Source organism: Maniola jurtina, chromosome 20 (genome assembly GCF_905333055.1).
Source record: "Maniola jurtina chromosome 20, ilManJurt1.1, whole genome shotgun sequence".
Classification (NCBI taxonomy): Eukaryota; Metazoa; Arthropoda; class Insecta; order Lepidoptera; family Nymphalidae; genus Maniola; species Maniola jurtina.
In genome coordinates, this window is record NC_060048.1 from 12,411,482 (window position 1) to 12,426,734 (window position 15,253).

General features: G+C 32.9%; 1 protein-coding gene across 1 annotated transcript in view; it reads right to left on the reverse strand.

The window, feature by feature from the left end:
• LOC123875782 (transcription factor Sox-12-like) overlaps window positions 1-3,829 on the reverse strand; it is a 169,410-nt gene extending 165,581 nt beyond the window's left edge. Inside the window, exon 1 of the mRNA XM_045921816.1 lies at window positions 3,365-3,829. Coding sequence (XP_045777772.1) covers window positions 3,365-3,484 — 120 coding nt within the window. The 5' untranslated portion in view covers window positions 3,485-3,829. The remainder of the gene's footprint in view (window positions 1-3,364) is intronic.
• Between the last annotated feature and the right edge of the window lie 11,424 nt (window positions 3,830-15,253).

A 15,253-nucleotide genomic window follows, 5' to 3' on the forward strand; every position in this document is an offset into this window, starting at 1 on the left:
TTAATATAAGTATTATAGAATATTATAGAAATATGAATTTTAAATATGAATATTTGTAGTACGAGTACTTAGTTATTTGAGAATCTTAATAACCAATAAAAAAACAGAAACTGGTATCGACTATTTCTTTTCTTCATTTCCTTAATGTTAATTTTGCATAGGTACTAAAATTTAAATAAACATAACTTTGATTAGCTTAGCACGCACGATTTTGATACGGAGTGTTTTTTAAAGTTCACATTTTATATCTTTAATAGGTTCACTCACGCAGCTCATAAACACTCTACCTAGGTTTTAGAGACGTAAAAAACTAATTCCTAGGTTTTTATTTAACATTGAGACATGATAAATTACCTTTCATAGCTATCACAAATTTAAAACTATAAATCTTGTTAAAAATCTCTCTTTCGTTTTAGCATAATACAGTAACTATAATTTATTTACAGATTTAATATTTGAAAACGGTAGTTTCAAGAATTTGTGCAATACTTTTTCATTTTAGACATAAGTAGACATGTTTCAAGTGCTTTGCATAATTAAAATTTTAAATGCTCTTAAAATCTAAGTAAGTTAATGTTTTTCAACTATATCCTTAATCCGAATTCTAAATGAAGCAGTAAATAAGTAAGTGTAAGTTTAGAAGAATGTTACATTTCTTCGTTAAACGCAATTTTTAACCCCCGACCCAAAAAGAGGGGTGTTATAAGTTTGACGTGTGTATCTGTGTATCTGTGTGTCTGTGTATCTGTGTATCTGTGTATCTGTCTGTGGCATCGTAGCGCCTAAACGAATGAACCGATTTTAATTTACTTTTTTTTGTTTGAAAGGTGGCTTGATCGAGAGTGTTCTTAGCTATAATCCAAAAAAATTGGTTCAGCCGTTTAAAAGTTATCAGCTATTTTCTAGTTTTCTTGAAGAAAAGAAGGTTAGATAACCATTTGGTTCATAATATTCAAGTGTCAATTGACAAATGTCAAGCTGTCAAGATGGACGTTGCCTAGATATACATAATTATTTATTTGAAAATGATTTGTCGGGGGTGTTGAAATTTTTTAATTTACACTTGTTTTCTCTTTATTTGTGATTTAGACATTAGACATTTTAGGCACTTAAGTTTTAGTATGTTTTTATATAAAAGTTGTGACACTTTTATTGCAAAAATTTTCAATATGACATTTATTTAATTAATTATTTCATCCTAAATTTTCGCAATAATATTTAAATGCACTTTAAAAACTATTAAGAGCGTATGATTTATAAGTGGTTAAAATATTGTTTACTTAACATGATTCATTTTTTATCAACATGGGATTCCCGCATTTCCCCTCAAAGTTCGCATGTTTTATAATAATTTTTCTTCGTTAGCAAGTCGCTTAGTAAATTTAATTTATGTACGGGTAATAACCACGTAAGCTGCGAAAAATAATTTTACTCGCGAACTTGAGGTTTAATTTCACATTTTATTAATGACCGACACTTTTTTAATACACTGAACTTTTACGTTGCTATATTTTAGCATTTTTGTGTAATTTTATTAATTAATCATTGTATATTTGCATTTTTGTGATTCAATTTATAATCACAATTAGGTAGATTATTGCAAACCATTTTGACAAAAACATATTTTAGTTGAATTTCGATTGTTGCTTTCTTGCAGAAAATATAAAATTTTAAAATTTGAAATATTATTAACGTTACCCAAATGATTAATTATCAAATTAATAGTCTAGATGGTAAAGTAACAAGGTAGTAGGTATACCTACTGAAAAGTTATAACTAAACAAACACTAGATAATTTTGACTAACATTAACTTTATTAATGATGTTTAAACAAGCTATTATAGTAATCGTCTTTTAACTGCGTTGTTTGACACAATTTATTAATACCTACCTACTAAGTTTAATGAACAAATTCGCTTGGATGCCTACCTATACCTTTTTCGAACCTTTAGATCGAGTGGAAGAGTAAAAAATACGGAAACATTTAAAAAAATGGGTGTCCAAAATTTTTGAAGTGTCACTTGTTAAAAGTAAGGTTAGATAGGTAGTAGATTAGCATATCAGAAATTGTCTTTTGAAAAAAATATCTTACATTTGTTACCTTTTGATCTTAAAATAATTTGTATCACAATAACGTCAAAACAGGAAGGTAAATTAACCACAATATCTACGCAATTGCATTTAGTATTTACATGCATATATTTTTAGGTATTTTCTTTAATTTATGATTATCTATAAAAACATGTTTACTTTCTGCGTGATCTAAACGTTAGGGTGATAAAATTATTACGTACTTAGTATATTATTGTTTTTCTGCAGCGTAGTGAGCTTGTGACGTTTTAGAAAATTAAAATGGCTCAATTTCGTTATTCGAAAGTTCGGAATTGAATTTTCAACGGTAATTTAATCGGGTGGTAGCGTTTACGGAAGTTTGCTAACGTTCGGAAGTTCTTGCCGTAGCTACTTTATTTCAGAGGGTACGGTTTTCTTGCCTTTTAGACGTTTCAGCGTTTAAAGCATTTAAAATAAATTTTAAAGTTCGTGTTTTGGAACACTTAATTTTTATATTTTAATAGATATCTTAGTATTTGTTCTCTATTGAGCGTATGTTCATATTGAATTTTAGGTGCTTCCTGATCCACTCCAATTATAACTATTTATTGTACTTAATCAGTTTTTTTTTAAACACTTAAATCAGTATTTTTTGTGTTTCTATAATAAAAGTTCGTTTAGTCTATCTTTGCTGATTTTGTTTCATATTTAAGTAAATAAGTTGATAATTGATTAAGTACTTGTTATCTGGTGAACTTATATTCATGTCGAATTTTGTTTGCTTCCTGAATAGTTTGTATTTTGGGACACTTAATTTTCATAATTTATTAGATCTTAGGTAAGGTATTTCTGTGTATCTGTTGGTGTTAAATTTTAGACTTTCTGACTAAAATGCACAATTTTTTTCCATCCAATTACCTAAGTTCTTAATCTCGTTATTATTATCCTTTTTTTTATTATCTAGTATTTCCTTGTGTTTCATTAATAAGTGTTAGCTTAATCGTCTCTTTACTGATTTCAGTATTATTATTCATAATTTTGTAGTGATTGTAAATTCATCAATATTCATATTAAATGAACACATTTATTTAGGTATGCAATAATTTTATTTATTAAGTATACATTACATATTTTCAATATATCTAAATACAGTATTTTTTATTAGTAGATATTCCATTTTTTAATTTCAATCGTTTTTTTCATTCACCTTTTTTTTACTTTTGCTAATTTATATTTTGACTGTTTTCATTTGTTTTTCACTACCTAATCCCTAACCTAACCTAACCCTAACCACTTATCCTATCTAGCTTACCTGAGTAGCATCAGTGTATGGCGTTGATGAGTTTTTGTCCACCAGTTGCGATCCAAAAACAGGAACGCCGCTCGAGGTGGGCGTCAGTGAACGCACATCCGAAATTTGCTGGGGTACCATCGTGCAAAATAAAACCCCGAAAAAACTCAACACAAAAAAAACACAGTTCACCTGTTTCACTAAAACACTAAAGTAATAATAAAAGTCTGAAAAGTTTAGACGAGTTCCTTCGGACGCGGGAGCCTCACGGCGGACGTATCGCCGAAGACCTCCCAATATCTGGACACTATTCTTAATTTTCGCTCTAGAATTATAAATCGGCCACTTTCTTTCTCGGCTGGCGGTCCATAAGTCATAATTTCTGCGGGACGCGACCGCTCAGTTATCAAAGTGTGGCATTACGATTGTAGCGGCTACACTCCGCACGTCTGCACTCCGCGGTGTCAGAGGACCTACTAACTAGTCGGCAACGTGCAGAGTGCTGTCAATATACCCGCTCAGCTGTTCGCCCCTACCGCGCGCACGCGCCCCGCCCGCCCCGCGCCTCATTCTCGCGCGGCCCTCGCCCGCGAGTGCATGTGTGGACAGTCCCCGACCCGACGTATCGTTGCATGAGTTAAATGACGCTCGCTATGTTGCTAGGACATATTATTGTCCTAACTCTACGTTAAAATTTATCGCCACAAGCCATGGGAATGTAAGAAAACTGATGTTTTTAAAAAGTTTGGTAGGTACGTAACACCAAACAACTTGACCAAAAACCTTGGTCCTAACACGTCCTACGTAGTAGGTAGGTAGGTTCCTATTATTTTTTAGAAACATTAGTTTTTGAAAATTGCAACGTTTTTTTTTGGGATAAGCTCAAAAACACTTTTTGCAGTTAACCGCTTTTTAAATTCCTAAGGTCAACAGTAGGTCTATTATGTAATAAAAAAATTACATCGTAATTAGGAAGTAGGTACCTAGTATCGATCGTTTTAATTAAATAGGTATGACCTTTTTCAGTATGAGAACCAAAAATATGTATTAATGAATTGAAACAGAAACTTTCGATTCTATCTATATTTAGCAGGTATCTTTTGACGTACCTACTTATTATAGAACCTACCTAATGTTTGACAGAGTCAGCTTTTTGCCGGCTCTTCTCAGTAGAATCTATTTTCCGAACCGGTGGTAGGTCCTGGGATAGTCATAAGTGGCATATTGTCCGTGGTAGGTACCTACATAAAATGAATAGGTAGGTAAATCTAAGTAACTACTAGTTCATACACTTAATTTAATTTCAAGAGACAAGTTAATTATTTACTCAGATCAATTAATTAATAAATCTGACTATGCAAATAAAATAAGTAAGTAGTAAAATTACAAAATATGATTGCTCGTCTACATACCTAACACAGAGATAAAGTTCATATTGTGTGTGTTATTACAAACAATTATGATCAATTTTATGGTCGAAATAAAGGATTTTTATTTTATTTATATTAAGTCCTTACTAGCTGAGTCATTTATGGTTTCGTTTTAAATAAATAATAATATTTATTCAAATTCAAACCATTTTATTATTATATTATACTAGATGATGCAGCTTCGCCCGCGTGGATTGGTCAGATTCCCTGCAGCATCAGGATTGAGGAGTTGGAATCCAAATTTTTTGTGGAACAATGTCGCAAAATTCCTCTGTCGATTAAAAAAAATACGCAAATCGGTTCTGAAATCTCGAAGATATCAGTGTAAATAGGTAAAAAAACACAACTCTTCTATTTTTTAAAGTCGGTTAAAAAAGTAGCCTATGTTATTCCTTGGTTAATCTTCTACTTGTCTGTGAAAGTCCCGTTAAAAAAAGCTCAGCCATGCCGAAGATTAGCCCGTCCAAATAGACAGACATTTCAATTTTATTTATTAGTAAAGATTCAAATCAAACCATAAACCATGATCCAAACTTCATAGACGCTGATCGTTCGTCCCTGTGCTGGGGACAGTAGGCAGGTACATAGTACATACTTTCAGCTGTTATAAAATAACGAAGGCCTGACATACGCTGGCTCTCTCTCTTTATGTATTCCAATTCATTACATCTCAAGTATTTTTTAATGCCGTCAAATTATTTGGAAACGTGCAAGAGTAGGTTAAAAAAACACGATCATAAAAATTATAAATTATAATTAATTGTAATTGTATTAAATAATAATACATTTCTCAATAAAAATAATTTGTGCCACTGCGAAGTATTTCTATGAAACTGATATATGCAGTGTAATTGCAATAGATCGACGCGATCGTTCTTATATAACAGACCGGGCTGCTTTGGGTTCATCGGTTAGTTTCGAATATCACACTAATCACACTAGTCACTAATCACACTTCACACTAATATTATAAAGGCGAAAGTTTGTGTGTATGTGTGGCTGTGTGTGTGTGTATGTGTGTGTGTGTTTGTTACTCCTTCACGCAAAAACTACTCTACGGATTTGGCTGTTTGGAATGGAGATAGATATAATATTCTGGATTAGCACATAGGCTACTTTTTATCGCGGAAAATCAAAGAATTCCCACGGGATTTCAAAAACCTAAATTCACGCGGGCGAAGTCGCGGGCATCGGCTAATAACAATTATATCTACGTACTCAAAGGTTCAGTCACTCTCAAAGACTCATCATCACCCAGCTCTAACCAAACAAAGAAAATGACACCATACAGCCACCATGTTTTTTTTCCGAAAAATTTATACTCACTGTCACTACTCACTCAGGATAATGTAAGGATTTAACGAAAGCTATGGTGCAATAAACACTCACATAGTACATACCATTACATATATGAACCCTGAAAACTTTACAATTCTTTTTTTTTTTATTTAATAAAATTCAGCGCCACAAAAACCACAGTTGGTTTTACCGGGCACTGAGCTTATTAATTATAGCTATACAATAAAAATTAAATTATAGAAACCAGCATAATGACAAATTTTTTTGGGCAGCCGTATGATAAAAATGAATTTTTCGAAACACTCAAGAGAGCGAAACCATGGGCGGCCGCTATTGTGCAATAAAAGAATTTAATTGATTGAAAATTGTTACAACCAAAGGGCGCTTTCAAGCGGGTTGAACCGCCATATTGGTACTTAAGAGATTTTATTATTCCCAGTTACTGTGAAATATAAAATTGATAAATATAATATTCATTTATTGTTCCCGGAATATAATCTGTAATTCGTTACTCAAATAATTTATTGTTTACGTTAAATTAATTTGTATTTGTATCAAAATTGCATGTTTGAAATATTTTGGATTCATTTAATAGATGGGTAAATCATTTCAGCATTACAGTTAATTAAACCCCTGCTGAAATATTCTATGAACGAAAATTATATGAATTTATTTAGTGAAATACATTTTATTACAGACTAGAGGATGCCCGCGGCTTCACCCGCGCAGAGTTCGGTTTTTTTTAAATTCCGTAGGAACTCTTCAATTTTCCAGGATAAAAAATAGCCTATGTCCTTCCCCGGGATGTATCCCAAGTCTGTACCAAATTTCATTTAAATCGGTTCAGTGGTTGGCCCGTGAAAACGTAGCAGACAGACAGACAGACAGACAGACAGAAAGACAGACAGACAGACACACTTTCGCATTCAAATTCAAATTCAAATCATTTTTATTCAAGTAAACTTTTACAAGTGCTTTCGAATCGTCAAATTTATCATAGTCAAATAAATCATTTATAATATTAGTATGGATTATACACAAACATTGTTGATAGATACCTTTAACTAGCCATTATTTAGAATCATTTTAAGGTAATTGCTATTTGACAAATCGCAAAAATGCTGTACTTTGAAATAAATTGTTTATTTTTCTAAAGCATTAACAGCTATTAAATACATGCAATTAAAAACTTCAGTTTGTGAAGATTATAAGGGCCTCTTTTAATTTAGTATACATTATCCCAATAAATAAAAAAAACAAGTTGAAAACATTGCTGTTCGCAACTTGTTCTGTAAAAATTTTCTTTAACATCTTGATACTTTGAAGCCAACCTCCAGAAAATGATATGTTTAGGTTTAGCAATCAATTTGAACTGTTAGTTTTATACTAAATGTTTTTCATTTCTTAAATAATCTAAAACTAACCAAAAAACTTCCTGTGCTATTTATTTTCTTGCAGGCGCTCTATGGAATTCAGTGTCCACTGGACTGTCATGGCGGAAGGACTGTGCGCGTCATTTCGTCGCAAAATATTATTTAAAATGAATTTAAGCTTATTATTTTTGAATGAAAGTTGTGTTTATAATCGTTGAAAAATAAAATAGGGATTTTTTCATTTCTAAATGAAGCCTGCTTATATACTAAAATTTATTCTAAAGTTACGGTTTTACCAGGTAAATACTCGGAGGTTGTCATAGATTATGATGACAGATAGTAAGTGTTCTAAATAGGTATTATACCTATGTTTTTTAGGAGATAGCGCGCCTCGTTTCGGGCGCCGTGTTCCGAAATGGATTTCGTAGTAGTGCAAGTTTGGTGCAAGCCCCACATGACGGAGGTGTATGCGTCAGGCATTTCCTGTGTACAAAAAAAGACCTATATTTCGGATCCATTTTTCATCACTGACATCATGCACTATTCAAAGACGGGTCTTCAAGCATTGAGGAATTTTGGACGAGAGACATCTCGAAGGTTTCCGAAGGCTGCCTAACTGAGTTAGATTTGTCGGCTAGCTAGCTTTTTTTGAAATTGGACCTACTCGTACTTAGCTGGATTGTGTGTTAGAGATTTCTTATGAGATATTATATGTACATAATATAACCATCATAAGAAAGCTCAGATTCATGCTGCGGGCAATGGGGAGAGCCTAAAGGTTGGAACGCCATTTCGGCGGCCGTGTTTCATAATAAAGAATACGATGCGGAGAGAGATGTCACTCTCAAGGTCTTTAAATGTATCCATGCAAAAAACCACGTCGACTGGTTGCTCCGTTGCAGCGTGATTGAATATTAAACCAACAAACACACTTTCGCATTTGAAATATGGCCAGTGATTATAAGAAACAGTTTAAATCTCTCTCTGCTCTCCGAGAGACGTTAGGCAAAGTGAACACGAATTATGACACTTCTGTGTTCTTATACAAGCTTAGGTCTCTCAATTTTGTCAATTAATGTCAAATTTCTTTCTCAGATCAAAACCTAGTAAGTGGTTTAAATTCAAGAGAAGTTTAGGAACAAACCTTTGAGAACATGGAAAACTTGCAGGTATGCAGGTTTCCTCACGATGTTTTCCTTCGCCGTTAAAGCAAGTGATATTAAATTGCTTAAAACGCACATAACTGAAAAGTTAGTAGTGCGTGATTCCGGGATCGAACCCCCGACCTTCGATTAGGAGGCGGACATTCTAACCACTAGGCTATGACAGTTTTTAAATTAAAGGGGTTTAAATATTTTAGTGTGAAGACTGGCCTACACATTTATTCATTACATGTGCATCATTTTCTTTTTTAGGGTTCCGTACCTCAAAATGAAAAACGGAGCTCTTAAAGGATCACTTTGTTGTCTGTCCATTTGTCCGTCTGTCCGTCAAGAAAACCTATACAGTACTTCCCGTTGATCTAGAATCACGAAATTTGTTCTCGGATTTATTCCTTTACTTGGGCTATGAGAGTTGAGACCTATCTACCTGCCCATAATTCTAGGTTAACGGGAAATACCCTATCGGTTTTCTTGACAGACACGACAGACGGACAGACGGACAGAAAGACAGACATCAAAGTGATCCTATAAGGGTCCCGTGTTTCCTTTTGAGATATGGAACCCTAAAAACATTATGTAAGTATGCAAAGTATTTCCCTTGCAAACCATATTTAACAGTTGACATGTAGAGGTCATTGACTTTTCCTATCTTACTTTTAAGTTTTAATGCATTATTAAGTATTTACTGTTTTGACATGGTATTTAGATAATGGGTGATATTTATTTTATTTAATCTAATTCCTTTGAAAAACTTAGTAAGGCGCATTAATCTATAAAAAACCTAGCGAGTTCATAGACTTACTATGTTTTAAAATGGTCAAAGCGACTTACTAGCTTTTAATTTTACTTTAATGTGGGTGTCCTTACAATACAACGGGACATACTATGAAAGTTAGGCTTATGACATAAAACGATTTTCGGAAAAATGACATTTACTTTGTTTTGATATGGGGCGGTCGATATAATTAGGTACTAGGGTAAAGGCTCAAGTAAATTAACAGATTGGACGTTTTTACATGTATTAAGAGCTGGAATAAAAAACCGGCTGATATACCTTTTTTAAATATTTTCTTACAAATTCTTACACTTTTTTCAATTTCAATTTCAAAACCGTGTTCCGTTCAAACCGTTCAAAAGTGCGTGTGCGTGCGTCCATGTGTGTGTGTGAGTGTGTGTGAGTATATACTTGTCTGTATGTTTGTACGAGTGTTTGTGAGTGTGGTATTGCGTTGTATAACCACATGAGTAGCGAACAGAGTCAAAGCTTCATACAAGCGCGCTACGATAGGTACACTACTACAAGGTTGAGGCGCGTGTGTGCGTGAGCACAGGCGCTACGTCGCGTACGGAGAGAAATCGGTTTATACCGGCTCGGCCTGTGCTCAAGCTCAGGGGCTGCAGTACACGTCGCGCGTCGTGTTTTCATTTAATTTAATGTTAATGATAATAATTTAAATAGTGTTTAAAATCTATTTTCTTGAACTGTCATAGATTTTGTTCAAAATCAATATCTGAGGATCCCTAGGATCACAAAACAGGAAATTGTTACCAAAACTTAAAACAGTTGGCACCATTTTGTAATTCTTTGTTAATTGACCGATTTCGTTCAAAATCGATATTTAGAGCTCCCTGGGATCACAAAATAAGAAACTGTTACCAAAATTTAAAAAAGTCGACGCCATTTTGAAATTCTTTGTTAATTGACCGATTTCGTTCAAAATCGATATTTAGAGCTCCCTGGGATCACAAAAAAGGAAACTGTTACCAAAATTTAAAAAAGTCGACGCCATTTTGAAATTCTTTGTTAATTGACCGATTTCGTTCAAAATCGATATTTAGAGCTCCCTGGGATCACAAAATAAGAAACTGTTACCAAAATTTAAAAAAAGTCGACGCCATTTTGAAATTCTTTGTTAATTGACAGATTTCGTTCAAAATCGATATTTAGAGCTCCCTGGGATCACAAAATAAGAAACTGTTACCAAAATTTAAAAAAGTCAACGCCATTTTGAAATTCTTTGTTGATTGACCGATTTCGTTCAAAATCGATATTTAGAGCTCCCTGGGATCACAAAAAAGGAAACTGTTACCAAAATTTAAAAAAGTCGACGCCATTTTGAAATTCTTTGTTAATTGATCGATTTCGTTCAAAATCGATATTTAGAGCTCCCTGGGATCACAAAAAAGGAAACTGTTACCAAAATTTAAAAAAGTCGACGCCATTTTGAAATTCTTTGTTAATTGACCGATTTCGTTCAAAATCGATATTTAGAGCTCCCTGGGATCACAAAAAAGGAAACTGTTACCAAAATTTAAAAAAGTCGACGCCATTTTGAAATTCTTTGTTAATTGACCGATTTCGTTCAAAATCGATATTTAGAGTTCCCTGGGATCACAAAATAAGAAACTGTTACCAAAATTTAAAAAAGTCGACGCCATTTTGAAATTCTTTGTTAATTGACCGATTTCGTTCAAAATCGATATTTAGAGCTCCCTGGGATCACAAAATAAGAAACTGTTACCAAAATTTAAAAAAGTCGACGCCATTTTGAAATTCTTTGTTGATTGACCGATTTCGTTCAAAATCGATATTTAGAGCTCCCTGGGATCACAAAAAAGGAAACTGTTACCAAAATTTAAAAAAGTCGACGCCATTTTGAAATTCTTTGTTAATTGACCGATTTTGTTCAAAATCGATATGTAGAGCTCCCTGGGATCACAAAATAAGAAACTGTTACCAAAATTTATAAAAGTCGACGCCATTTTGAAATTCTTTGTTAATTGACCGATTTCGTTCAAAATCGATATTTAGAGTTCCCTGGGATCACAAAAAAGGAAACTGTTACCAGAATTTAAAAAAGTCGACGCCATTTTGAAATTCTTTATTAATTGACCGATTTCGTTCAAAATCGATATTTAGAGCTCCCTGGGATCACAAAAAAGGAAACTGTTACCAAAATTTAAAAAAGTCGACGCCATTTTGAAATTCTTTGTTACTTGACCGATTTTGTTCAAAATCGATATTTAGAGCTCCCTGGGATCACAAAATAAGAAACTGTTACCAAAATTTATAAAAGTCGACGCCATTTTGAAATTCTTTGTTAATTGACCGATTTCGTTCAAAATCGATATTTAGAGTTCCCTGGGATCACAAAAAAGGAAACTGTTACCAGAATTTAAAAAAGTCGACGCCATTTTGAAATTCTTTATTAATTGACCGATTTCGTTCAAAATCGATATTTAGAGCTCCCTGGGATCACAAAAAAGGAAACTGTTACCAAAATTTAAAAAAGTCGACGCCATTTTGAAATTCTTTGTTAATTGACCGATTTTGTTCAAAATCGATATTTAGAGCTCCCTGGGATCACAAAATAAGAAACTGTTACCAAAATTTATAAAAGTCGACGCCATTTTGAAATTCTTTGTTAATTGACCGATTTCGTTCAAAATCGATATTTAGAGTTCCCTGGGATCACAAAAAAGGAAACTGTTACCAGAATTTAAAAAAGTCGACGCCATTTTGAAATTCTTTATTAATTGACCGATTTCGTTCAAAATCGATATTTAGAGCTCCCTGGGATCACAAAAAAGGAAACTGTTACCAAAATTTAAAAAAGTCGACGCCATTTTGAAATTCTTTGTTAATTGACCGATTTTGTTCAAAATCGATATTTAGAGCTCCCTGGGATCACAAAATAAGAAACTGTTACCAAAATTTATAAAAGTCGACGCCATTTTGAAATTCTTTGTTAATTGACCGATTTCGTTCAAAATCGATATTTAGAGTTCCCTGGGATCACAAAAAAGGAAACTGTTACCAGAATTTAAAAAAGTCGACGCCATTTTGAAATTCTTTGTTAATTGACCGATTTCGTTCAAAATCGATATTTAGAGCTCCCTGGGATCACAAAATAAGAAACTGTTACCAAAATTTATAAAAGTCGACGCCATTTTGAAATTCTTTGTTAATTGACCGATTTCGTTCAAAATCGATATTTAGAGTTCCCTGGGATCACAAAAAAGGAAACTGTTACCAGAATTTAAAAAAGTCGACGCCATTTTGAAATTCTTTATTAATTGACCGATTTCGTTCAAAATCGATATTTAGAGCTCCCGGGATCACAAAATAAGAAACTGTTACCAAAATTTAAAAAAGTCATCGCCATTTTGAAATTCTTTGTTAATTGACCGATTTCGTTCAAAATCGATATTTAGAGCTCCCTGGCATCACAAAAAAGGAAACTGTTACCAAAATTTAAAAAATATTTTTAACCGACTTCAAAAAAAGGAAGAGGTTCTGAATTCCTCGTTATCTTTTTTTTTAATGTATGTTCCCCGATTACTCAAAGACGCCTGGACCGATTTGGATTTTTTTTCATTTGGATTTGGATCAGACAAGTAATTTCCAAAATTTATCGAGGTGTTAACATCAAGAAGAACATCTGCAAGTTATTCCAATCATTTTTGTACCATTTGGTGGCGAGTACGTATTAAAGAATGTCGTGCAAGTGTGTCCAACTTTGTAAAACAAGCATACTCGGGCTACTTTGAGAACCCATTAGCAGCTAACAGCAAGGCCTGGACTCCAAATTTTTATATGTGGAAGCTGTATTTCCTCATTGCGTTTATGAGCAAATAAGAATAGACCCTACTTTTACTAAAAAAAAGTATTATAATTTGGCGCGACCCATCTAAACACCATGATGATTATTATTTCTGCATTGTGAATATAACCAGAAGAAACAGCAAAAAAATTGTTCCAAGCGACTCTATTGTAACTTGCAGTCTACAATTAGAACGATTCTGACTTCTGGTGATAAATCTGTACCTCAGCCCCAACCCAGTACCTCCAATCTACTTCAAGAACTTTCAGAAGGTAGTGACGATGTAGTGACTTTTACATCTCAACTTAGACTATTCAATCAAAATGCTTTGGACCACTTAATGAGAGATCTTAGATTGTCTAAAAAGCATCAGAACATGTGGCTTCTCGGCTCAAAGGAACAAATCTGATAACATGTGTTACGGTATATTGTTCTCACTACTCTCAAAACATTCAGCAGCTGATGTTGCACTTCCAGCGACTTGGGTGCAACATGGGCATTAAGTTTCATTTTCTCTATTATACAGAAAGGGCTCTATTATACATTCTAAAACAGGTTTTATTTATTATTATTATGTAAAATAGTTTTTGATTTATCGCGCAAAATGTAGAAAAAATATACAATAAGTCAAAAACTGTGAAAATCTGACATTTTTTTTTGAATTCCAAGCCGAAAATATATTTAAGAATTTATTTATTAATAGGAATCAAGAGTTTATGCACTAGATAGAGTTCGTTCATTCACTGAAATTCCCAGTTCATTTACTGGCAATTTATCCTTTTGTTAAATAAAATAATTTATAATAATTAATACCACGCATTTTATTTGATTTTTTGATATTTAAATAATTTAAGAGTGTATACCTACTGTGTACAGACACACAAAATATAAAAATTATATATAGAACGATTCTCATATACCTTAATTTTAGGTCAATATCAGGGTAGTCCTTATTCGTTCATTTACTGGATCTTTTACCCTCCTACGTCAAAATACTAAAAGTCCGCGTAAATTTCGCAGATTGAAATGTCTGCTTGATTAATTGTCAATAGAGGGTCATGACATGTCAAAATTGCTAGTTTGAAGGTGAAATCGTCTATGTCATTCGCATTGGCTTTCCTCTTAATTTTTAAAATACAAAAATTAAAAATTACAAATCTAGGGACCCGCCTTGACTTTGCACGCTTAACTTTTTCCAGTTCTCGCAGGGATCTCTAATTTTTATGAAAATAAATAATGCCTTTGTCATTCAACAATTATAGAGCTTTCTATTTGTGAAATAATTTTCAATATCGGTTTAGTAGTTCCAGAAACTTCTTTTATACACAAACTTACAAATCCTCTTTATAATATTAGTACAGTTAATATTTAGTTATTATTTTCAATTTACAGCACATCAAATCCCCGTCTGTGTCAAACGTGAAAATCGGTTAAACTTATGGGCTATGAAAAGGTAACAGACAGACAGATAGATAGACTTTCGCATTCTATTCTTATAATGAGTTAGCATTATTTTCAAATCAATATACCTTGCTAGTAGCTATATTTAGAATTATCTGATATCAATTTGTTAAAATCAGAAAGTACTTATTACTTATTTACTCATTTTGTTTCATTAAAATGAATGATTTTGATGTCATCTATTCAGCCCTTTTATTTTAATTATTATTAGGAACATAATTTCACAAACTTTTTTAATGTTTAATCGTTAATTTTATTATAATTGGTAGGAACATTTTATTTTTCAACACATGTATTTTTAGTACCATCTGCTTCCCCGCCCGCATATAAGCGCACTTTTTATTTATTAAGAGCTTAAGTACTAGAAAAATAAAATAATAATAAAATGTATCCTATATTAGTCTTTATTACATTAAACTGATGGTTGAAATTCGTTTACAAAAACGTCAGGTGTACAGATACACATCGTATTTCGCAAATGATATGGGTCAATTGACAACTATTATTAGGGTTCCCTAAGGGATCTAAGGAATATATTATGATGTCGCCATGTCTGCTACAAAATGGCTGACTTTCTACT